The sequence below is a fragment of the Pseudopodoces humilis genome, chromosome 9, assembly GCF_049639895.1.
Source record: "Pseudopodoces humilis isolate 2021_Gansu_Grassland_sample_001 chromosome 9, ASM4963989v1, whole genome shotgun sequence".
Classification (NCBI taxonomy): domain Eukaryota; kingdom Metazoa; phylum Chordata; class Aves; order Passeriformes; family Paridae; genus Pseudopodoces; species Pseudopodoces humilis.
In genome coordinates, this window is record NC_142208.1 from 1,454,332 (window position 1) to 1,477,215 (window position 22,884).

A 22,884-nucleotide genomic window follows, 5' to 3' on the forward strand; every position below is an offset into this window, starting at 1 on the left:
CCTGCAAGTAACTGCAAAGATGAACAAAGTGCAGGGTGATGTATCCTTTTTAACCGTCAGATAGATCCCTTTTAATCATTGGATACATCCATTTAACCATCATCAGGTGTGCAGAGAAACACCCTGAGTCCAGGGAAACCACAGAGAGAGCAGACAGGTAGGAGAAGGTCCATAGTTAAGAAGGGCTGATACAAGAGGGATCAGAGCTTTTTCAGCACAATCAGTGTGATTGGCACTGTGGCTTGGAGAGCTCTCTCCTCTGAAAATACCCAGAACATTTTGGCTTTCCAGCTTTTTTTTAAAAAATATATTTCATATAAATGCATTTGAAGTTACAGAAACCAATTATGCCATTTCATCTCCTAGACTAAATGTTCAGGGCTTCTGCCAGTTAATTATATTTTATTACTGGAGACTACATCATGCCAGATGCTTAGCACAAAGTACTGTGCTGTGCTTCTTTTAAGACATGTCTTTTTAAGCAAACCCTTTGAATAATTCCTGTTTGTTAAATGATTTGAGAGAATGAACTTATGTAAGATTGTGTATTTAGTTAAAAAAAAAAAAAAAAGGAGGTGGGGAGCTTGTTGGATTAGGCAGCAAAACTCCCTTCAGGAATGTTGAGTTTTAACTGTAAAGTATGTGTGAGGTCAGGCATTTGTTTCAAAGATTAATTGAAGATTAGGTTTCTGTGAACTCTGTTTAACCTGCATTTCTATTCCTTTCTGTACAGCAAAAAAGTCTTACAAGTGAAACCTCCTTTTTATTGTTCTAGTTCTTTCTCCTTAGCCAGCATAAAGCAGCAAGATTTACAAGAAATCCAAGTTTGTGCAGAATTCCTGTCAAGTGTGACATCAGAGCCATAACCTCAGTGTACTTCAAATAGCATGCAACACTCGTGAGAAGTGATTTGATTAAAACCAGTTTTGCTGTAATTGAAGCACTCTTAATTCTTATGCTGGCTAGAGTGTTATAAATGGAGTGATGGGGATGGTTGTGCTGTGCTTCAGTATTTTGTGAGAGAAAGAAACCAGTGCCTTGTTCTGTCTCCCTACAAGGCTGTCAGAGCAAGTTCTTTGTGGTTTTTTTCTCTCGAGGGGCCTGGAGGAGAGTGGCAGGGGGTGACTGCTGTGACCTCTGTTGCTCTTAAGACATCTGAAGCACCGGGGCAGTGGTCAGAAGCCAGCCCTCACTTCCCCTTAGCAGCAGGAAAGCAGCTCCCCTGTGTTGCAAGGGTTGCTGCCTTCTGTGTGGCAAAAGCTTCCCGGGCTGGTTCGCTTCATTCGTGCTCCTGAAAGCTCCCAGGTGGGGAGTTTTGGTCCTGCCCCAGCACAGGTTGGTGTGGATGGTGTCCTTCTCTGTGTGCACAGTGTAATGGTGCAGTGCTCACACTGGGTGTGATTACTGCTGCTCTTCCACGTCCAGAAATGCTGTGGGAGCCAGATTAGCCTTGGCACCAGACAATGACGAACACGTGGCTTTACCCATCTCACTTTTGTTTGGGCTCTCCTTTTCACTCAGCACTCAGAGAGCAAAGATGACCATTACTTGCGTGTTTCTATAAAAACACTGAGATAGTTTGGTGTTACCTGGATGATTTCTGTGGAACTTTTCATTATAAGATGCCCAGATGTAGTCCTGCAAAGGAGGACACAGCTAGTCTGGCAGCTCATGAGGCAAACCCTTCTGTAGTCTTGAAATTACAGAACTAAAGACAGTTACGATAAAGCCACCAAGTGCATAAAACTCTGGTGAGAAGCATTTGTCAACTTTCTTTCCTCTTGTATTGCAACATCTGTGGCTATTTTAGAGCTTGCTACGAATGATTAATTTTTGGTTTGAAAAGTGCTTTTACGTATTTCCCAGGAACTCAGTCCAAAGTGCCTCCTAGTGCTTTTTCATTTTTCATTTTGGTGGTTTCTAACTCTTCCTTGTCAAGGGTAGATGAAAAACCAGCGGTTTCCTGATGAGGATGACTTGCCTGGCTGCCTTTTTTCCAAAACCATTGTTTGGTTGTGCTTTTGCAGCTGAAGAGCCAGGCAGACTGTTGGGATATGAAACACAGCACCTTTGGAAAATGTGTTGCTTCCATTCAGAACAGAAAATGTCTGTGATACTGACTGTTTGTTTAGAGAGAGGTGGCTGATAAAGTGGTACCTTAACACCAAAGGTTTTAATTATATGGATGTTTATGGCAATATTTTAAATATCTAGTGCTTGAATTTTTGGCATCTGGTGTGCACAAAATACAGCAAAATTTTTTTACATGCTCATTGTTGCGGTTAAAGAGATTTATTGGACCAGGATACAAGGATTTCTCCGTCTGAGTTTTTTAATGCAATTTTCTGCATAAACAAAGAGGAATTGGATGAGTGATCAGTGAAAGACTAGGACAGGCATGCAATGAGTGAGCTGGTGTTAGTCACTGAATACTGTAAGAGGAGTACAAACTGCTTGTGTCAGAGTTACTATGAAATTTGTGGGTGAAATGCATGAGGTAAACAAAAAAATGAATGAACAAGATGATTTTCTGCATGTTTAAGTATCCTGGAGCAGAGTAAGAGCAAGAAGCTCCCAGGCAGGGTCTCAAACCTCTCTGAGGCCATCTCTGGATTGCTGAGTGGGTTCAGCTAACACCAGAGAAGTTTCACAGCAGCCCATGAGAGAATGCAGTCAGGTGGGCCCAGTGCCTCCTTCCACCAGAATGCCAGGACTTTTTAAACAATTGAGGCAGTGATACCCTAGAAGTAATTTCTAGTGCAGACAAGGAGACAGAAATTGAGATACTGCATCTGATTGCCAGCATGTGGTCTGCAAACAAGGAGGGGACAAAAACCCCAACATAATCCCCCGCTAGCAAAGTTTATTTTGAAATCAAATATTTGCCAGTGGCTTGTGCATGACTCCTGGGAAGTATCAGATACTGCTATCCATCTTGCCTGTCCACATCTGGAACTTTTGGCAAACAGGTGTCAAATAATTTTTAATGTCTACATGTGCTCTGCCTTAATGTTTTCTTATGGTACTGAGCAGCCAAGTTACATAGGGCTCATGGAAAGACATATTTTGCTTCTCTCCACAAAGGCACAAGGTAGTGCAAGTGCAAGGGTCTTGAGACTCTTACCTCCCTGGCCAGCCTGTCCTGTCCTCCCTGCTGCACCCTTTGTTGGAAATGTTGGATGAGGTGAATCTTTCTCTGGGCTTCAGCTTTCCCCACTGACTGACCCCTGAGTCCTTGAAGTAAGAAAAGACAAAAAATCATTTTTTCCTAGTTAATGCAAATTATGTTTTCAAAAGGGATGTGCTCATCTTGAAAGGGGGAAGAGCAGCTTTGTCAGCACTGCAGTTTCTGAACCTGAGGAACAGCAGTTTGGAGACTGTTGCTTCGTGCTGCAGCAGCATCCACCCAGAGAGCATGGAGCAGACCCTTTTGAGATTGGAGAAGGATTGAAGAACAGCTTGGAGGCCTGGGGAGTGCCAGTCCTCCTGGGGAGAGCCTCCTGTGGCAGGTCTGACTTTCCTGCTTTTCCCCTTTTTCTCTTCTGTCACATTTTGAAACAAAAGGATGTTTCTCCTAAATCAAATGTGCTTAAAACTAGCTAAGAAATGCCCAGCTCCTTTGGTTGATAGGAAAAAAAAAATCCTGTTCTCTTTTAATGTAAACATAATTTCACATCTTTCCCCAACAATTCAGTGAAGATCACAAAACTACGACTCCAGGCTGGTTAACTGGAGCCCAAACATCAGCTCTGCTCCACTTTACACACAGGATGGGAGAAACGGGTCTGGCTCATGGAGAGACCTCCAAAGGAGAAGCACTGCTTCCTGTTCCTCTTCATCTTCCCAAATCTATTGATGTCCTTTCTCCTTACACTGGTGTGAAGTTTGTCTGTGTCACCCATGGTGCTTGTACATAGAAATAAGTATGCACTTGTGCAGACAGTGCTTGGGGTGGATCTATGGGCAAGAGCCCCGGGCTGACAAAAAGCATCTAAAAGCTGCTGAGTAGCTCACTCATGTGAGGTTGTCCTGTGCTGGAGAAACCATCTGATTGAAAAGTAGCTGGATCTAGTTCCTGGGTAGCTGAGCTTGAGCAAATACCACATGCAGTAATGCCAATTGGTTCACAGTGAAAACATTCCCTGAGAAGCAGTGGAGGAACAGGGCACCAGGCTTTGCCTTGAAAACATCTTTGTCCCACCATCTTTCTCTCCCTTGTTAATTCCTTCTGGGTTTAGGGGCCTTTTCCCAACAAATCCTGCATGACCCCTGGCTCCACTGTGCAGGTCTTGCTTGCACTGCAGGGCTGGTGCTGCTCTGGATGGAGTTGTAAAGGACAGTCAGCCGCTGAAATTGCCTCCCTAATCAGTAACCAGAGCTTGGCTTCTGTGTCATGTCTTAACAAACTATTGCTTTTAAACTATTGCTTTTAAACTGTTGCTTTTAAACTGTAGTCTTGAAATTGCCAGCCAAAAACCTCCTGCTGCACTGTGCTTCAGCAGGTGGAAGCAGAAAGCATCAGCACTCAGGGAAAGCTGCTTTTTCCACCTGAAGGACAGGCCTGTTGCTTGTTAAAGCTTCTGGGAGAGAGGGGAGATGGCTGATCTCCTTTCTCCTTGGGGAAGGTCGTTGGCAGTTTCTTGCCTGTCAGCAGTTGTGCTCGATCTTGATGCAGCTATGACTTTCCACAAAGAAAAGATCTCCAGCAAAGATCTCCCCCTGCACTTGTTAACCTTCACCATGGGAAGAAAGGAGTTGTTCTTCTGTGAGATCTAGATGGCAGTGAGTGCCTCATTTCTACGTGATGAATGTCAGTGCTTTCTTACAAGATGTGAATCTTATCTGCGTGGACCAGGCCCTGATACTGCCCTCGGAGGAGAGAGGCAGTGGCACAAGAGGCCAAGGGATGCCATGTGCTTCCTGGGCTGTGGTGCTCTGGGGGCAGGGGTGAACACGGGTCAGGTGCTGAGCTCAGATGTGACCCAGGTTAAGAATTAATTTTTACTCAAGGCTGGATTTAGAAATTCCCCCAGCTGGACCCAAACCTCTCCCTCTGGGTTGCCAGCTCTCTGCTATTTTGAAGCAATGGAGATTTTTGTTTTCAGTCCCCAAAGATTGGTTGGTTGAACATGAGCTGGTGGCAAAAGGCATCCTTAAATTTAGCTGGACTGCCTGCCTGGAGGGGAGCTCACTTCTGTAGGGCATCAAGGGTGATTTTGGGCATTTACCAGGGCAACTCATGGGTACTCCCTGAGATGGACCAATGTGCTCAGGGCCCACTGGATGTCCAGGTGTCATGAATCTCATCCCACTTCAGCAGTGAGTATCAGGGGGAGAAAACTATTCTGCCTGCCCAAAGGCAAGATGGGCAGAACAAATGCTCCTTGTGATGAACCCAGCAGCCATTCAGACACTCTCCCCTGTGCTCTGTCTGACCCTATTTCATCCTGTTGCCATCATTCTCTCTTCACTCTGGTTTCCAGCTCTGCTTGTAGCAGATGTACGCATTTCTGTACCAGCTGCTTCCCAGAGCAGTGACCTGTACAAAATATGTATTTCTACTTTCTCAGCAGAGCAAATAAAGAGATGAGCATCACAGGCAGGGCCCAGTGCTTCAGGACCCCCCAGCTCCTCCAGCTGTCTGCTGGCTTTGCTGTTCCATGGAGATGAGTGTTTGAGGGGTGCAGGGGTCAGCTTGGATTCCCATGGAAGCCAGGGCCAAGCTCCCATCAGCTCAGGCAAGGGGAAACCTGACCCTGAGAGCAGAAGGACCCCACAGCAGTTAGGGTTTATCTGATTTCTGAGCAGTTGTCAATAAGAAACTTCTTTATCAGGACCTGCCTGGACAGATAATGCCTTGCCTGCAAGCCCTGCTGACAAGCACCAGGACTGTGGGTGCCCCTGCACCCATGGGAGTCCATCTGTCCATCTGGCTGCCTGTCAGGAAAACAGGCTGCAAAGTAAACCTGTGCTGCCTTCTGAGGAAAAGCAGCAGAGGGAATGACCTGACACTGCTGTGCCAGACCATCCTCTGGATCAACCTGTTCCATCAGCACTTACCTGGGCTAGAGCAGAGAAGGGGTTGCTGTCCAAAGAATTTGCTGGAACACCCCTGTGATGCCCCTCTGGGTTACTGCTGGGATTTACTTTTGCCCAATATTCTGCCCTTGTCAGCAGAGTGGATGTCCTCGTGCCAGGCACTCCTGCAGCGTGCTCCACATTTAGTGATGTTACTAAACTACTGATTACTCCTGAGGCCAGTTGGGAGACATGACAGCCCTGAAAGCTACTACTAAGGAGCAGCTCAACACTTGAGATTTTGAAGTGTTTATTGTAGTTTAAGACTACTCCCAGATTTTTCAGGCACATAGTGGAAAGTGCTGGGTGCCTGCTCAGGGGTCTGAGTGCACAGTGTCAAGGCAGCCTTCTCCCTCCACCTGCTCCCCACTCCCCAAATTAATGCCTTGCACAAATGAAAAGCAAGAGCTTTACACCTTAAGAAATCTGCTTTGCATGTGATTTGAAAATAATGGCAGCACTTCAGTGCAGGAGCTGTGAGCAAGGCTCCAGGAGCAAACTGTACTCTCAAATACCTGCTCCTCATCTATTTGCTTCTTTTTGTAGGCCTGCTCTGCTTGGATATTTAATCTTTCAGTTTACATACAAAGGATCTATGCAGGAAGAACATTATCCTATGAATCCTCCTCACAATTGATGGAAGGCAAGTTTGAGGTAGCTGACCTTGGTATGGTGACTGTGCTCTCCTCTGTGGATTTAAAATATTTCACTTAAAATCCTGTTTCTCTTAAACTCTGATAATCATGCCATGGCACATTTCAAGGTTAGTGTTCCAATATAGTTTAGCTCATGTGCTGTTCTCTATTTAAAAAAAGAAAGTTTGTTAACTTTCAGCAGTTTGTGGCTCTAGCCCAAGGTGAGATTTTTAAAAATCAGAGCTTATTATTTTCTTTGTATGTCTTGAGTGGTTTACAGATGGTGTTCCTTGGGCACCCCACAACACTCCACAAAGGGCACACTTTACTTTTAACACCTGCACATCCCAGACTGTTTCAGATCTAGGTCTCCAATCACTTCCATGTTTGTAGGAAGGTGTAAAACTCTTTACTTGCCAAGCACAGAGGGGTGTGGGCACTGGCAGAGCGCAGCAGGGCAGGAGATAGGCACAGGCTGACCCTCCTTGCAGGCTTCAGGGCCCTGTTACATAGATGTACGTGAGATAGGGGTGAAACATTTGCTTTGGATTTCCCACAGCTACCAATTGTAAAGCAATCTCATTTCCTGAGGTGTGCTGCAGACACAGAGGAAAATAACAGAACTGTGTGGCAAAACTGCCGGCACTACAAGTTCCCCCACCAGCTGATGGTACAAGACAGATAACTTGGCTCTGAGAGATCCCCCTCCAGATACAGGGAATTTGCTCCCCCAGCTGCTGCAAAATCCCCAGTTGCCCATGACTGTGCCCACTGGTCCCACTGGACTTCCAGTGCCATGGTGGAAAATGCCCTGGGCTGGTGGGAAGGGCAAAAATAGCCAGTGGAGTTTTGCTTTCTCACACTGGGGATGTTTGTGCACAGTGGAGGGGTGTGGAATGGGTCAGTGTGTACCCGTGATGAATGGAAAGTGAGAGGTGCTCTTGCAGGGACAGTTTCCACAGCCTCCAGCAAGTGGAGGTTGATCATCTCCCTCACGTGTTTGCCCAGCTTCCTATTGATGCTGAGCATTGCCTTAAACAAAAAGAAAAGAAAAAAGAGCTGATGCTAAAAATACAAAGTAGAAATGAGGGTGGTAAGAATAACCACTGCACACGAGTCCTTCTGCACCTGCTTGGTTTGAGTCTCCTCTTCTTCCCATGCCAAAGAAAAAAAAACCCTGTGCAGAGGCTCATAAAGCTGGACATGCAACTCAGTCCCTCAGCTGGGTGATAAATCCCAGCCTGGAGAGGTGAGGGAGCTGCTGGAGTCTTTTCTGCTGCTTCATGGGGTTTGGGTGGAACACCATGCCCTGGGGAAAGTCACTGCTCAGCCTAGATCCCCGCTGGGGGCCTCTGTGGACTTTCCACCACATAAAAATAGAGCTACCACAGACAACTTGCACTATCAGCCCCAGGACCGACAAGATGCTGCAGCACGTCAGGCCCACACGTCAGTGCCCCAGTTAATCCAGCAGCGCTCTGTACGACTGGGGAAAACCTCCACAGCTTTGATAACCTCGTTGTTTGTCATTTCTTCTTAAGTGAAATCAAGCCTGGTTTAATCACAGCCAAAAGGCAAGCAAAAAGGTATGAGCCAGCTGAAAGGCAGCTTCTATTTATCTGTAATATAAGAGCTTTCATGGCTTTTCAGATGCGCTCCTTGTGGAGCCACATGTGATCCAAACCCTTTGCCACATTCCCTGGGGCATTTGCACCACACAATGATGATCTGGCCAAACAAATTGGCTATGCCCTTCTAGAAAGGAGTTGATATATTTCTACCAGAATATATTGTCTAACTTAATACTTTTTATTTTTTTACTTCTACTGTAAACATCTGTGATTCTGCTTTCAAAAAAAACCCCAAGCCTGGCATGAGATTCCACAGACAATTTACTTCTGTGGAAAAAGATGATTCCCCAGTCGGTGAAACATGTACTGACTGTGAGTAGCTGGCTTCTAACCCATCTGGTGGACTGGTGTGGGCTCGAGGCAGGGGAAAGCAGTGCCAGTGCCAATGCAAATTTGCAGCTGACCAAAAATCAAGGAACGTTAAGCACTGCTTTTTCACTCTGGAGGCCTCTCAACATTGGGCAGAACTGGCTGGGATGCATGCCTTGACCACAAGCTGCCGGCAGCACCACCTTCGGTCCAGCTGGTGGGTCCTGGGTTTGCTTTCCTCCTCGGGCAAAACAGGAGATGAAGGCAGAGCAACTTTTAATTTGGATTGATGAAGGCAGGAAGGCCACAGTGCTGGGCTTTTCTGTTCATGTCTCACTCCCGTCAATCAGGAAGTGGTGACGCAGGTTATGGGTTGGGTTTGAGGTTTTGGAAACTTTTTCTAAAAGTTGATCTCCTCGCTCCGTCTTATTTCTGAAGTGTGAAGCTGTGGTGAAGGCTGGTTGAGAGCAGAGGGATGCCAGCCAAAATGCAGCTCCTTATCAGATGTAACGGGAGGATTTTCCTGGCTATTTGTTTAATCCTCTTTGTGGGATACACGGCACAAGGTAAAACGGGGCGGTTGTTTTCTTGGTAATCCTCTTTCTGGGCTATGCAGTGGAGGCCAAGTAAGCAGCCTCTGAATTTTACAAACTGGCCTTCTTTTGGGGGTAATGAGATGTACCCAGAAAGTCTGCTTTGCTAACATTTCCTTCTCTGGAGGGGGAATGGCAAGAAAATGTGCTTTTTGCAAGTGGAGCATTTCAATTTCTGAGAAAAGACTTCATAAAATATGTTGCTGCATGTGTGTATGCTTTCAGTCTAGGTATCTCAATATGTATTTTTCTAAATGTCCCTTTCACAATGGTCTGGTTACTGCTGTTAGTTACAGACATAGTATGTAACAGTTCTCATGTCATAACTCCTAGGGTCTGCTTTCTGGGGGGAGCAGGAAAAGAAGCTAGTTGTAAGTATGAGGAAACTAAACGGTTTATTCCGTAAAATATTGCAACATACACCAGTAAAATGACAAAAGGGAAATATTGATTCATGATGCCGTGCCTGGTGGACTTGTTTCTTGTGAGAGAAAAACTGCTCTTCAAGCATGTAGAGAGCATAATTTGTCCACAAACCAAAGCTGTGATAGTGATAGGTTCTCATTATGCCTTACCACTCTGAGGCTGATCTTTGAGGGATTATGGCCTGCCTGTTCCATGTTGCTTATTTTCAAATTTTTCAGCTGCAGCTGTTTATTTTGTTGCCACTGTTATTATTAAAAACCTTCTTAATAATAGGTGAGGAGAAGAAAATAAGCATGAAAAAGGAGTATACTGTAGAAGCAGCAGGAAATTACACCCGTGAGATCTTTTTTCTTTTACAGAAGAGTGTAGGAGGTAGCTGAAAGTCATCCAGTACATTATGGAAATATATAGGGCAATAGAGAAGTGTAATTACAGAAAGATATTCCCAAGAAACTGAGAAAAAAAAATAGATAAAATGCCAACAGGTTGAGAATGCACCAGGAGGTTTCTGAACAAAGTAATTACATGAGACCAAGAGGAAGGATGAAATGTCACTGCTCTTATCTTTATTATGTGATCCTTATTTTGTCGTTTTGGTATTTTTCGAAGACCCACATTTTCAGTGACAGCCCCAGTCAGGCACCTAGGGAGCCCCAGAACGGAAAACCTGGGTTTTGTTGTGTCTAGGAGACACCTACCTGAACTGTCTGTCCTCAGGCGAGTGCTCCCAGAGCCTCCATAAACCCCAAACCTACTCCCGTGGCACACCTTGAGTTTCTCACCTCCCCACCAGAGCTCATTGAATTTGAAGGGGGCAGAGCTGGAGCCAGCAGAGGAAGGAGAGCACAGGAGCCAGCTCTCTGAGGGTGCCTTGTCCCCAGAGGTTTCCACATTATTTTCACATACCTCCACCTTCAAGGAGAGCTGCAGGAGGCTGAAGCCCCAGGTCCCCCATGGTCGTGCCATACTGTGAGCTGGGCATGAGCCTTGCTGTGACGGCAGTGGTTTCCCATGGACTTCCTGGAGCTGGGTGTGAGGGGATCCCCTGGGGATTTTTCATGGATTTCCTGGTGCTGTGTGCGAGATGTGCCTGATGACTCCAATGACAAAAATATCTCTTAGAATGTCAGTAGCCGTTTTAAAAAAAAAGGCTTCAGGGTTACTTTCATGGAGGTTGAGCAATCAGGGCCACACAAATTACTTTCATCCCCTCCTTTAAGCCTTATTAGGTGCTCATAAAGTTCATAGGATCTGGTGAATAACGTTCTGGTCCTCGTGGACGGTGTGTGGCTGATTCCATCAGGTGCTCCGATGCAGAGGGCGAGGTACAAGAGGGTGAGGTGCCGGCCTGTCGCCTGGTCCGCTAACTGCATCGAAGAGAAGGGGCCCTGGTTTTACATGCCCACCGGTGGGGCCAACAGGATCCTTCCTCCCATGGCAGACCCGTCCTTGTAAGTTCATTTGCCACGTGGTTGTCATTAATGCTAGCACCCCAAAACGTATTATTCCTGCCTTGACAGTCCTGTCACAGCGTGGCTCGCCCACGGTAACGTGAGGCTTTGATGTGTTCACCTAAGAGAAAAAATTGCCACTCTGCATTTCAGGATGAAGAGATACCAGGAGCTGAGCGACGTATTCCCTCTCTCGGATGAGGACGCCGGCTCTGGGTCCAACACCGTGATGGAAGCAGAGCCAGCCTCAGGGTCGGGGCTTGGTGACAATGACAGCTTCTCTGAGGCGAAGCTGCCTGTCTTCCTGGAGAGCCTGCGAGGCACCGAGCTGAAGGAAGAGCTGTCGGAGGAGGATTTGCTCCTGTAGGGTTGGAGACGTCGTCCTCAGGTGCCGCTCCCTCGCCTCTTCCCCAGAGCCTGACCCGACAGCCATGAAGCGGTTTTAAACCAGCATCAATAAAAACTTTGCCTTAAGATCTTTACCCCTTTCGCTTTCTCAAAGCGCTGTTGTTCAGTCTGAACTGCCTTTTTACGTGTGTGCGTGCAGCAGCCATCCCAATGAGGGGAACAATAGTGACGGGTGCGCAGCCAGCTCTGTGGGAAAGTCGTCGTGCCCTGAGGGGATAAATTCCAACCCTTTGTGCGCTGGGAGCCGCCTGCACTTTTCCAGCAGTCAGCCAGTCGCGTATCCCGAAAAAGAGCCCGAAATCCTGCCGAAAGGAAACGTTTATTCCCGCGGTTATGTCCTGAGGGGAGCCCCCGCAGCGCTGCCGCCTCCCGGCCGCCAGGCGGCGCCCTCCCAGGGCGGGCAAGGAGCTGGAGGTCACGTGCAGCGGGGCGTGGTCCCGGCGCGGGGGTGGGCGTGGCCTGGGGGGCCGTAAGGTCACATGACCAGGGGCGCGCGGCCGGGGACGGCTGGTGCTGGTGCGCGCGGGGCCGGTGTCGGGCCGCGGAGGGGGCGCGTACCATGGTGAGTGCGGGGGGGGTGGGGCGCGGTGGTGGTGGTTATGAGGGGTGGGCAGGGGGGCGCGGAGGGGCGCGTACCATAGCGAGTGCGGCGCGGGGGGGGCGGGGGGAGGCAGCGCCGATCCGCCATCGCCTGAGGCGGCGGCGGCGGCGGCGGCCTGGGCAGGGCGGTGCCTCCTCTTCCACTCCTTCCTTCCAAAAGCCGAGGGTTTAGGGGGTTGTTAATTTTATTTGCGGGTTAAAAGTGCCCGCGTGACCTCGGTAGGGCGGGGTTTGGTCGTGAAACTCGGGTTCCGTGTGTTGCCGTCGGGGAGAGCGCACGGACGGACCTGGGGCTGTCGGTGGATCTTCCGGCAGTGCCGTGAGGCAGCGCTGGCAGCTGCGGGCTGCGATCCTCAAGGAGCACACCCTCCAGGAAACCGCGGCCGGGCTGGGCGAAGTGCTCGGTGTGCTCTGATGAAGAGGTTAAAAAAACATACAAAACATTGTAAAGAGTGGTCTGGATCGATGGCTTTGTGGTTCTGGGGTGTTCGGGGTTCCTTAGCTTGTGTCTCTGTGTTGCGCGGGCAGAAGCCGCTCAGGGCTCCGTGAGGAGCTGGGATTTCTGTGCCCTCTATCAGCCGCTGGCATTCCCACAAGTCCTTTAGTGCAGCTATTACACTTCAGGGCTGAACGCAGCTTGATTTTGGTCCTGATGTAGCAGAATCTCCAGAGTCTGTCTTTTGCACAAAAACAAGAGCGTAGCCTGGCATTTGGCCAGTTTCTGGAAACCCCAGTTCTCTGTGCATTCCCTTCAACTGTAACGTAATAAAGCCCTATGATGGCTATCTAAAATACTTCTTGTTTTGCATAGTTTTCCCACAGCAGTATCTTCGATAGCAGCTGGAGGAGATACCAGCTGTTGACTTCTTTATTTCATGTTCTTGTTCTCTCTGGAGGAGATCGTGGCTAATCTCGAAGGAGTGCAGTTGAAATATTTATGTGCAGTCTCCTGAGAAGTGGTGTGTTACCAATGTTTGGTCTGGTTGGCCATTTAAATAGTCAGCTTGTAATTCAGAAGGTACTGTGAGAGCATCCTGTATAGTTTGCTTAAACGTAATGTGCTTCCTTGTTTCATTAGAGGGGAGTATAAGACTAATCTGGAAAACAAGTATAGTTTCAAGGAAAAAATGTGACCATGCTCAAAAGTATCTTGTGTTTAAAACAGTCTACAATTTAGAATTCTTGTTGAAACTATTCTTTTTCTCTTGCCCTTCCCCAGAAGCCAAGAATCAGTAATGTTTCTAGTGTGCCCTGTTTAAAAAAACAAAAATATTTTTTCGGTGGTTCATACAAATCTGCGCTTGGCAGAGACTTGGGAGACATTTTGGTCTTCTGTCTGATGGTCTTGCTGGGTCATCTGCTGCTGCTTTCCCCTCAGAATGTGTAGTAGATATAACAGGTTTTCAGAGTTAAATACATCTTTATGGATTGCAGTGGGGCCGATTGGTGAAGGTTTGGAATATCCCTTTGGCTGGTTTGGGTCACCTGTCCTGGCCGTGCTCCCTCCCAGCTCTTTGGTGTACCTCCTCACTGGCAGAGTATAAAGCACAAAAAAGTCCTTGACTTCACAACAACTAAAACATCAGTGTGTTATCAATGTTATTCTCAGACTGAATCCAAAATCCAGCACTGTATCAGCTACTGAGAAGAAATTAAAAGAACTTATATCTTGAAGAAGTCAACTCCAGCCAAAACCAGGACAGACTGTTTTGTATATACCAAATTCATCTGGTTGAAGCAGATGTTCTCATGGAGAACATAGTGTAATTTCTCAAAAAACCACAAAAATCACACTGAATTAGTGAAGTGTCATCTGCTTTAGTACATCAAAGCAGATTAGTGCCTAAATCTTTGGAGGAAAATGTTGGCTTTTGCACTAATCTCACTGAGTTTCCCATAGAGCCACTAACTTGTTTTGCAGCTTCTTGTAAGAAGTGTTTGTGTAAGATCAAAGGATGATCTCTCGTGTTCTTGTGTTTGGTGCCGGTCAAAAGTTCGAGCATAGGGAATGCTGAGGAAAGGTGAGGACAAACATGCCTGAAGCAGTGTTACAGGTAAACTTGTGACACCCCCCTCTCTGATGGCAGCCTTGTGCAGCTGAGGTGGGCTGTGTGAAGAACTGCTGCCTCTCAAAGTTGCTAAGACAACTGTGGTCTGTAGGCAGAGGCAGCAAATAAAATCCCTATACTCCTTCCCCAGCGGGGGGGATGCTTTGGGCTTTACATTTTGTCCCCTGTTATTGTTTCCATTCTACTTTTCTCTAGTGTTTGGGTTTATTTAGAAGTAGTAATGGTAATTATGCTGTGTGCTTTTTATAAATATGGTATTTTTTAAGAGCTGTCACTGTGTGTTACTGACCTGACTTCAGTTATTTGCAAGATGAACAGCTGTCCTTTCTCATCACTGTTTCTTTGGTCTCTGATACATAAAGGCTTTGTTACTTCGTGGAAGCACAAATGTTTCTTCCCATTTTTTTTTTTCCTCCCAGCTACACAGTTAAAATGGAGTGTCCACTGTGTAGTAATTTGTCCTGTTCTTGTAATTCCAGAGTTTTCTTGGAAACCTTTTCGTTCCTGTTTGTGAGATTGATGTTGCACTTAATGATGCTGAAACAAGAAAACCTGCAGAAATCAAAACAGAAGATGGTAAAGTAGAAAAGCATTTTCTCTTCTACGATGGAGAATCTGTTTCAGGAAAGGTAAGTTTTTATTTAAAAGTGACTATTAATTACTGTTCTGATTCTGGCATGCAAATGCATATTGGAAGGTAAATGAAAAACTGCTACAAGAGCTGCATTTTCAGCTTGTGTTGTTATTCAAAGAGGATACTGTTTTGCTATGTATGGTTTTTTTAACCACAGTCATTCAGGCAGCTGATAAAACTCAACATTTTTGAATAGTAACTGTTTATTTATTTCCAGCTGTCCCATATTTATGAATAAACTTTTTGTGCAATGATGTGCAATCCTACCATTGCTTCTGGTGAGAAAAGTGTTTCAGACTGGATCCCCCTGCTTCCCCTTCCCTCTGAACTCCAAAATCCAGTACAGGTAACAGTAATTTTTGGCTGTCACAGTCAAAAACTTGCATGCCCTGAAGATAAGCCTTGCGTTCCATGACCTGAAGTGGTTTCTGGATTTCATCAGAGGAGCAACATAAGAAGTTCAGCTGACTGCTGTGTCAACAAGAGTTTTTCTTACTGGAAAAAAAAGACAGTGAAGTTGAGATTGCCAGAGGGAATTCTCTACATTCATTATTGCACCTAGGAACTCCTTGCCATCACTCTGTTTTACTGGAGCCATTCCCACTCTGAATATTTCTGTTATGATTCAATTTTCCTTCAGAAGACTTGAGTTGGATATTGTTGGGTTCTGAGACTGACTTCTGAATGCCTACTTTGATCTTGACTGACCTACATCACTGGGCATCTTCCTACTCTGGCAATACCTTTCCATACAAAGATCCTGCGTCTCTAGAAAGATCCTTCCAGGGATGTGAAGGGCCACAAGATGAGCCTCAGACCCAGGGAACTATGGGAGAAGCTTATTCTCACTGTATGGAGCGCTGTTTGTTTGTATCAGCGACGCCTGAGAGGTGCCTGATGAGTTTGGGTAGCACAGACACAGTGGCATGAAGAGATCTGGGAGATCAGAAGTTTTTTTGACAGCTTCCCTCTACCCCATCCTTTTTTTCACCACGAAGATTGTTCCAGTGGTTTACTTCCTACTCAGATGGTGGATTTTGAAGTACAGGAATCACTGCCTGATAAGAAAACATTCTATATGCTTAATATTGACATGTTTCAATACAAAGTAACCTTGTGGAATCGTTACTCGTCTGTTTTTGAGACTCAGAGTCACAAATGAAAGTCTTCATAGTAGGTTTCATTCTCTGTTATTTTTCATTGATTTAGCCAACACCAGTATTTAGCTGTCTCCCAGAGAAGGGACTGAAGCTCACTTGGCTTGAAAGGAATCAGTCTCATGGCATTTAATTTTTGAACTTCCAAATGGGACTGTCAGGAGGTGCTTTGAAGTGTCACGACTGGCTCTGCTTGAGCTCTGGCTTGGATACTTAATTTTGAGACTTAAAAGTTTCAATTTTAGTTGTAAAATTCAGTCTCGTGGATGATTAGATTTTTCTTGAATGTTTTAGTGGTGCCTTGGAAATGCTTAATTTCATGATCAGCTGTTTGATTTGGCTGCCTTCAAGCTCAGGTAGGGCTCTCGGGAAGAGATCTTGGTTTTCATAGGCATGTACTGATATGTTTTCCTTTTTACTGAGATCATGTTAGAGTGAAAATGTTGAAAAAATTTAACTTCTATTTGGTTTTGTTTTCTTTTACCTTGGTAGGTGAACGTCTCCCTTAAACATGGGAAGAGACTAGAGCACCAAGGAATTAGAATTGAATTTGTAGGACAAATTGGTGAGTTTAAGCTATAAAGGGGCTTTTAGGTGCTTGTGGTTTATGGAACTTGGCAGTTGTGACTATCAACAGTTCAGAAAGAACCAGTTCTGATCAGTGGATGATAAGGGCCAGAGGAAGGTTGTATTTTCCTTACTTTAAAGCAGGTGATGTGCTAATTTGTGCTTCTCAGAAAGTCGTTGGGAGAAAAACATGTACATGTGGGTTGGTGAGTATTCTGTGTTTCAGACTAGCTAAAAGTTTGATTAATAACCACTAGAGATTTAGGAGAACTAAACTTGTGGTCCTCTCTGAAAGAGAAGAGACATAGAAAGATATTAAGAGGCAGCCTATAGCAAAATACTTTTAAAATTTTTATGAAAAATTTTACGGTAGTTGGTTTATAAAACCTATTAGAAATGTAAATTTCTTATAACTACTGAAGTCTGCTTAGAGTTGAAGTATGAGGAATCTTTATTACATCTAACTTCTTATCAGTCCAGGTAATCTCTCTGCGCCCTTAGAATGATGCTAAAATTCCTTCCCTCTCAGAGAGCTCTTTGCATTATTGTCCCCCTTGGAAATAATTACTCAAGTTTCAGCCTCGTACAATTGACTTTAAATGTAATTTCACAAATTCCCTATTTCTCATCAGTCAGTAGGCTCCAGTAGTCTGTGTCTGAAGTGCTGTGTAGCAGATACGACTGAGACAGGTATTTGCTGCTTTATGCTTTGAGGTTGTGATCAGTAAGGCTGTAAAATTAAACTTGGAGGATAAAGCAGCACTGGGAATGGGATGATGGGAATGAGGCATATAGACAGGGGGGAAAAAAGGCGCTCAGCTTTGCCAGCTTCATTTAGTTTGTTGTCTTCCAATAGCTTTGCAGATTGTTTTTCATCTACTATTGACTTACACATTTTAATCTCTAGATGAATTTAATTTGATGTAGTGTTTCTTGAAATCCATGCATTTCTGTGACTTTGTCATGCAACATTGAGAAGTCCACATAATTATGCAGAAGTGGTTTGAACTACTGCTCTTTGTACTTGTCCATGATTTTTTGCATCCTTCCAAGTTTTAGTATAGAAATGCAGAAAGCATTCCAGTAGTGTGATCTACTACTTTTATTTGCAGACTAACTCCATATCAAAACTGTGTTTTAAACCAACTCTTCAGAGTACAGCTTTTCTGACTGACTGGCACAAAAACTATTTGGTATGCAGCATTAGATAAACTATGCATTAGATAAATGCTTGTCCCAGCAAACTAAGTACATTTTTAGACAATTGTGGTCATATTAGAAATTAGGAGTTACTGGTTAGTTTGTACCACATTGGCAGTGATAAATTGTTGAGTTGGTTTGTTTAGTTCATTTATTCATTTCTGGAAAACTTCAGTCCATGTAACACCAACTACCAATGCTGATGTTCAGTTTTGAATGGTAGAGAAGCTTATTTTTAGATACTGAAGTGTTTGGGTTTTGATTTTTAGGGTAATTTTTGGTGAGAATTGCACGACACATATCTAGGAATGAATAACTGACACTGCTCTGGGGACAGGAGATGCTGTTGCTGTGAAACTGTTTTTGTTTCCTAGAGACGGACTTAGGCCAGGGGTCATAATAAGCCATTTGATTGTAGATTAGGTGTAATAATAAATTATTTGCTAGATGTTGTTAATCTGCAGACCAGATTAGGATCACTGGCCTGTCCTAAATTAGGCAGTCCTGACACTGCTTTTGCTTTTTTATCCCTGCAGCAATAAATGCTGGAAGCCAAAACCAGGCAATGCTAATTACAGAGCATGCAAAGCAAGAAGTACTTATTAAAGCTGGCTAAACTGTCATTAAAAAGCTAGTGAAGCTCTCGATGTGTTCTCTTCATTCCAGATAGTTCTTTAGGGATGCTAACTGTAGGTTGGTAGAACTGAAGGTAATTAGAAAACCTGAATAAAACATTTGGTCAAATACATGTATTTTAAGTTAATTGCTTCTGTTATACTCTCCCACCTGCTCCTGCCAAATTAGAGACAATTTTGTTTGCTAAAAATAACACTGAAACATATTTTCCTTTAACTTTCTAACTTTAGAACTCTTCAATGACAAAAGCAATACCCATGAATTTGTAAACTTAGTGAAAGAACTGGCCTTACCCGGAGAACTGACCCAAAGCAGGAACTATGACTTTGAATTCATGCAGGTTGAAAAGCCATATGAATCCTACATTGGTGCCAACGTCAGACTGAGGTTTGTAACTCATTAAACCTTTTTTTTAACCACTCCTCCCCTGCAGAAAATTCATAATTTAGCAACTGTGCTGCCCCCTCTTCCTCATTTTAGTTATTACATAGAACATGTAAAAGCCAGTAGCTAGTGTGCCTTTATTGGAGTTGTGGAGATTTTAAGACAGTGTGATCTTTTCTACTTAATTTGGAATTGCTCAATGCTGTTTGTATAAATTAAATTCCTTCAGTTCAATCAAGTGAAGACAGTCTCTCCTTTAAAAAAAAAACAAACAAGCCATACCCACAACTGAAGAAAACACTCCCACATGTGAGTGTTTTGGTGTCTTACTCTTTTCTACTTAGCGTTATGAGATTTTACACTGATTTTTCAAAGAATATCTGTACTCCAGAACACGAGGGCTCTTACTTAGTCAGTCTGGATAATTCTGGCTAATTCAGTGGCTTTCTTCCTAGGTATTTTCTAAAAGTGACAATCGTGAGACGGCTGTCAGACCTGGTGAAAGAATATGATCTGATTGTTCACCAGCTCGCTACGTACCCAGATGTAAACAACTCCATCAAAATGGAAGTAGGCATTGAAGACTGTCTCCATATAGAGTTTGAATACAACAAGTCAAAGTAAGTGTCAGAGCAAAATAGATTCAAGTAAATAATATGGTATAAAAGGGTACAATGTGTAATGTGGGGTATGTGGCGACCAGCTTCACCTTCTGGACACTTAAAATGCGAAGTACTAATTGCACAAAGGCCTTTTTGAGATACAGTTGGCTGTTCTGTCTTCAATCCTAACAGGAAGCTTACTAGCAAATATTTAAGACTTAATTTTTGCATTTTCAGTATGACTGATAGCACTTCCTTTACTGATACTGGTGGAATGATGGAAGTGTTGTAGTTGCGCTGGTCTGGCTGAGGTGCTTAGTTCAGTGGGGAAGTAAGCTCCAAGTAGTTTCCAGGCAGAGAAGATAAATACCTGTGTGACTTGTATTCAAGAAAGTGTAAACCTTGTGTTTATTTTTTAACAAAACCCCTCATTTTGTTCTTTTAAAGGTATCACTTAAAGGATGTGATTGTTGGAAAAATTTATTTCCTCTTAGTGAGAATAAAAATTCAGCACATGGAGTTGCAGCTGATCAAAAAGGAGATTACTGGAATTGGTAAGAGAAACAAAGTCCAAATGAAATGGCAATTTGTGTGGAGCTCTGGCTAAACCAGTGCTCCACCAGCTTCTTTCTCACTGGTGTTTGACTACCATTTGCATTTTGTGCTTTGGCAATAATACTTTGTAGTCAACACTGTCAGTCCATTTAATTGTTTTGGGGCTGTGACTCTTGTGACTCTTCACAAATGTGAACCCTTGTAAATGGAACTTGGGCATAAATGTACAGTAGCTTAATCAGCCTTAATAGATAATGAACAAGGGAAGAGGTGTAAAATGCATCCTGAAATCTCCCTTGCCTCTGTAGGAATTAACTGGTTAAGGGGGCTTGGTAAACATTAGCGTGAATCAGTCATGGTCTAGAAATGTGTCATTTTCTGTCATCCTAAAAAAGTGGTATGATGGAAATATCAAGCGGCTTTGAAGCAGAAAAAGCGTGATTCTTGCAGATCAGGCTTATACTCACTGGAACAAGGCTGGAAGAGGCACTTCCTTCCCCAGTAGCTAGGGTTCTTGGGAGCTTCTTGTATGGAGAGTGAGAAAGCTTCTAGTAGAGGAGGGGCAGAAAGCTCTGCTTTATTTCTGGCTCTTGAGATGGCTGATAACCCTTCAGTTTCTAGTCTGAGCATGGCCTAGCAGTACCAGTTGCTGGCACTGCTCACCAAGAGGAGCAGTTTCAAGATTCCAGACCTTCTTGCTTACCCCTTATTTAAAGCTTGCATTTCCAGGGCTCCTTTGAAGCTCTGGTGCCTCTTCTGTTACAGCATGGTGTGGGGAGAGCAAGAAAGAGATATTCTGCCTGGGAGAGGGTTTTGCTTGCTTTAGCCATGTCTGACTTAGATGCAAGACAAAGGCAAAAATGCAGTGCTGTGTTAATTTAAGTGCTGCAGAATGGAAGTTGTTGCTATAAAACTTTGTAAATGTTTAAAACTGAAGCACTGTTCTCACAGTGAAAACTTGTTTCACCAGGACCCAGTACAACAACAGAGACCGAAACCATTGCAAAGTACGAAATAATGGATGGTGCACCTGTTAAAGGTAAATAACTGTGATTGTTTTAAAGGGTGAGCATTTAGTGTTAAAATCCTATTTAAAAGATCTGGGGCAGAAGAGAGCACTTACACATTTTTTTTAACTGGAAAAGCCACACTTCTCCTTAGGTTGCTGAAATGATGATGAATTTGCTATTTGGAGAAGACATTTTTATGGACTTAGGGCATTTCTTTGGGATCCTAGTAACTTCTAACCTTATTTACCATTGGAAATTCTGTGACTGATTCTTTCATCAAACCTGACTCCATGGTGTAGACCAACTCTAAAGAATTGAAAATCACTGATCTTTTTGGCTTTCCTGGCTACCATGCTTGCACTGAGAAAGGGTTCTCTCTTTTCATTGCAAACTTGCTTCTGTGCTCAGTGTCATATTTCTCATTTTTTGGTGGGTACACTCATTTTTTGTCTTGCACATCTGGGTTTTTTTTAACCAAGGAACAGGCACAGACAGTGCTTGGGAAACTGCTTTTATTTTGCATGCCTTCTGAAACTATTAATTATTCCAGTTGTAAGAAGCTAAGTGAGCTTTTTGTTTTTTGCAGGTGAATCGATTCCTATAAGATTGTTTTTAGCAGGCTACGACCCAACTCCAACAATGAGGGATGTGAACAAAAAATTTTCAGTGAGGTACTTCTTGAATCTGGTGCTTGTGGATGAAGAAGACAGACGATACTTCAAACAGCAGGTATGGTCTATAGCAGTCCTGTTGTAGAATTATCTGGGCTGTTTTACATGCTGCTTTGAACCTTCAGCAGGTTAGAAGCCACCTGTGCTTCATGTGTGGCATAAGCATTTCTGCTGGCAAGTGTGTTGACAGCTCTGTAGGTGATGTTACCTTGCAGAAAAGGAACTGAGGGGGATGCTGGATGGCATTCCAGCAAGGATAGGATGCTAGGTACCATAGAACTTACACCCACAAAACACTGGGTGGGTAAAATGAGCTACTGGTGCATTTGTTTCCTTCCTTAAATTCCTGCAGAGAAGTCTCCCCTCCTGCATTAGCCTGGCTTTAAAACTGCACAGTCTTAATAAGGACTAAGGCATTTGGCTGAAAATGTTAGAGAAGATGAGGTGGTGCTGAGGAAAGGTGTAGCCAAAAGGGACACTGGAAGAAGCTGTGTGGACTAGATCAGAATCTTCCTACTACAAAGTATACAAGACAGTATAATTAAACATGGAAAACAAGAGGTGGCTGGAGCATACAGTGGCTATGGTAGGCTTTGGATTTTGAGAAAAGGAGGAAGAAAAATTCCTTGAACTCTTGTAGACTATTAAAATTGGGGGTAGGATAGTTAAGGAAGGGGTGACTGCTCAAGATTGCAAGTATTCAAGCAGTAACTAGATCTGTAAACTGCATAGTGGTGTCTTTCTATTACTTTTATATGTGCTGCACTAAGTAATGGGAATGCATTTTTTTTCTGTAGGCTCTTGTGTTTGATTATCTTTTATATTTCCCTCAAAGTTCTAGTTTATGAGGAACTTAGGATACTTGATGCTGTTGCCTTAATGGTAACTGTTGATTTCAAGAGTGTTTTCTTCCTCAAACAGGAAATAATTTTATGGAGAAAAGCTCCTGAGAAGCTGAGGAAACAACGGACAAACTTCCACCAGCGATTTGAATCTCCAGAGTCACAAGCATCTGCTGAGCAACCCGAAATGTGAACTGGTCTAAGGTGAAAAACTTTGCAGTGCTTCAGCAGGTTAAAGATGGCAGCAGCCTGTGGGAAAAGAAGGCCAGAATTCCCATTACAACTGTCGTCCTTCATCTTGCAGTGCTGCGTTTACCATACTACTAAAGCGTTCTTCAGTTAAACATTCAAGTATGTATATACATTTAAAATAAAGTGCTTTCTCAAACACTGGAACTTTCTTAAGCTACTATTTTATACTGCACA

The 22,884-nt window shown here is 44.1% G+C and overlaps 2 protein-coding genes across 2 annotated transcripts; both read left to right on the plus strand.

The window, feature by feature from the left end:
• The first annotated feature begins 9,060 nt into the window (after positions 1–9,060).
• On the plus strand, positions 9,061–11,605 carry SRGN (serglycin). The gene is made up of 3 exons (XM_005530512.3): positions 9,061–9,219; positions 10,976–11,123; positions 11,277–11,605. The coding sequence occupies exons 1-3, from the start codon at positions 9,129–9,131 to the stop codon at positions 11,488–11,490; spliced, it is 453 nt and encodes a 150-aa protein (XP_005530569.2). The 5' UTR covers positions 9,061–9,128; the 3' UTR covers positions 11,491–11,605.
• A 385-nt stretch (positions 11,606–11,990) lies between these two features.
• On the plus strand, positions 11,991–22,854 carry VPS26A (VPS26 retromer complex component A). The gene is made up of 9 exons (XM_005530511.2): positions 11,991–12,093; positions 14,680–14,829; positions 16,484–16,556; positions 18,625–18,781; positions 19,234–19,398; positions 19,828–19,934; positions 20,906–20,974; positions 21,532–21,674; positions 22,538–22,854. Exons 1-9 carry the CDS (start codon positions 12,091–12,093, stop codon positions 22,649–22,651), a joined length of 981 nt encoding a protein of 326 aa, XP_005530568.1. The 5' UTR covers positions 11,991–12,090; the 3' UTR covers positions 22,652–22,854.
• Positions 22,855–22,884: the final 30 nt, after the last annotated feature.

What these genes read in the sequence shown, in the direction of transcription:
- VPS26A (XM_005530511.2), top strand. An exon ending in TTTGAATACAACAAGTCAAA is followed by an intron (nt 19,399 to 19,827) that starts GTAAGTGTCAGA and finishes GTTCTTTTAAAG; the next exon opens with GTATCACTTAAAGGATGTGA. An exon ending in AAAGGAGATTACTGGAATTG is followed by an intron (nt 19,935 to 20,905) that starts GTAAGAGAAACA and finishes TTGTTTCACCAG; the next exon opens with GACCCAGTACAACAACAGAG.
- SRGN (XM_005530512.3), top strand. Translation starts at nt 9,129, where the DNA reads ATGCCAGCCAAAATGCAGCTCCTTATCAGATGTAACGGGAGGATTTTC. An exon ending in TGTGGGATACACGGCACAAG is followed by an intron (nt 9,220 to 10,975) that starts GTAAAACGGGGC and finishes TGATTCCATCAG; the next exon opens with GTGCTCCGATGCAGAGGGCG. An exon ending in CCCATGGCAGACCCGTCCTT is followed by an intron (nt 11,124 to 11,276) that starts GTAAGTTCATTT and finishes TCTGCATTTCAG; the next exon opens with GATGAAGAGATACCAGGAGC.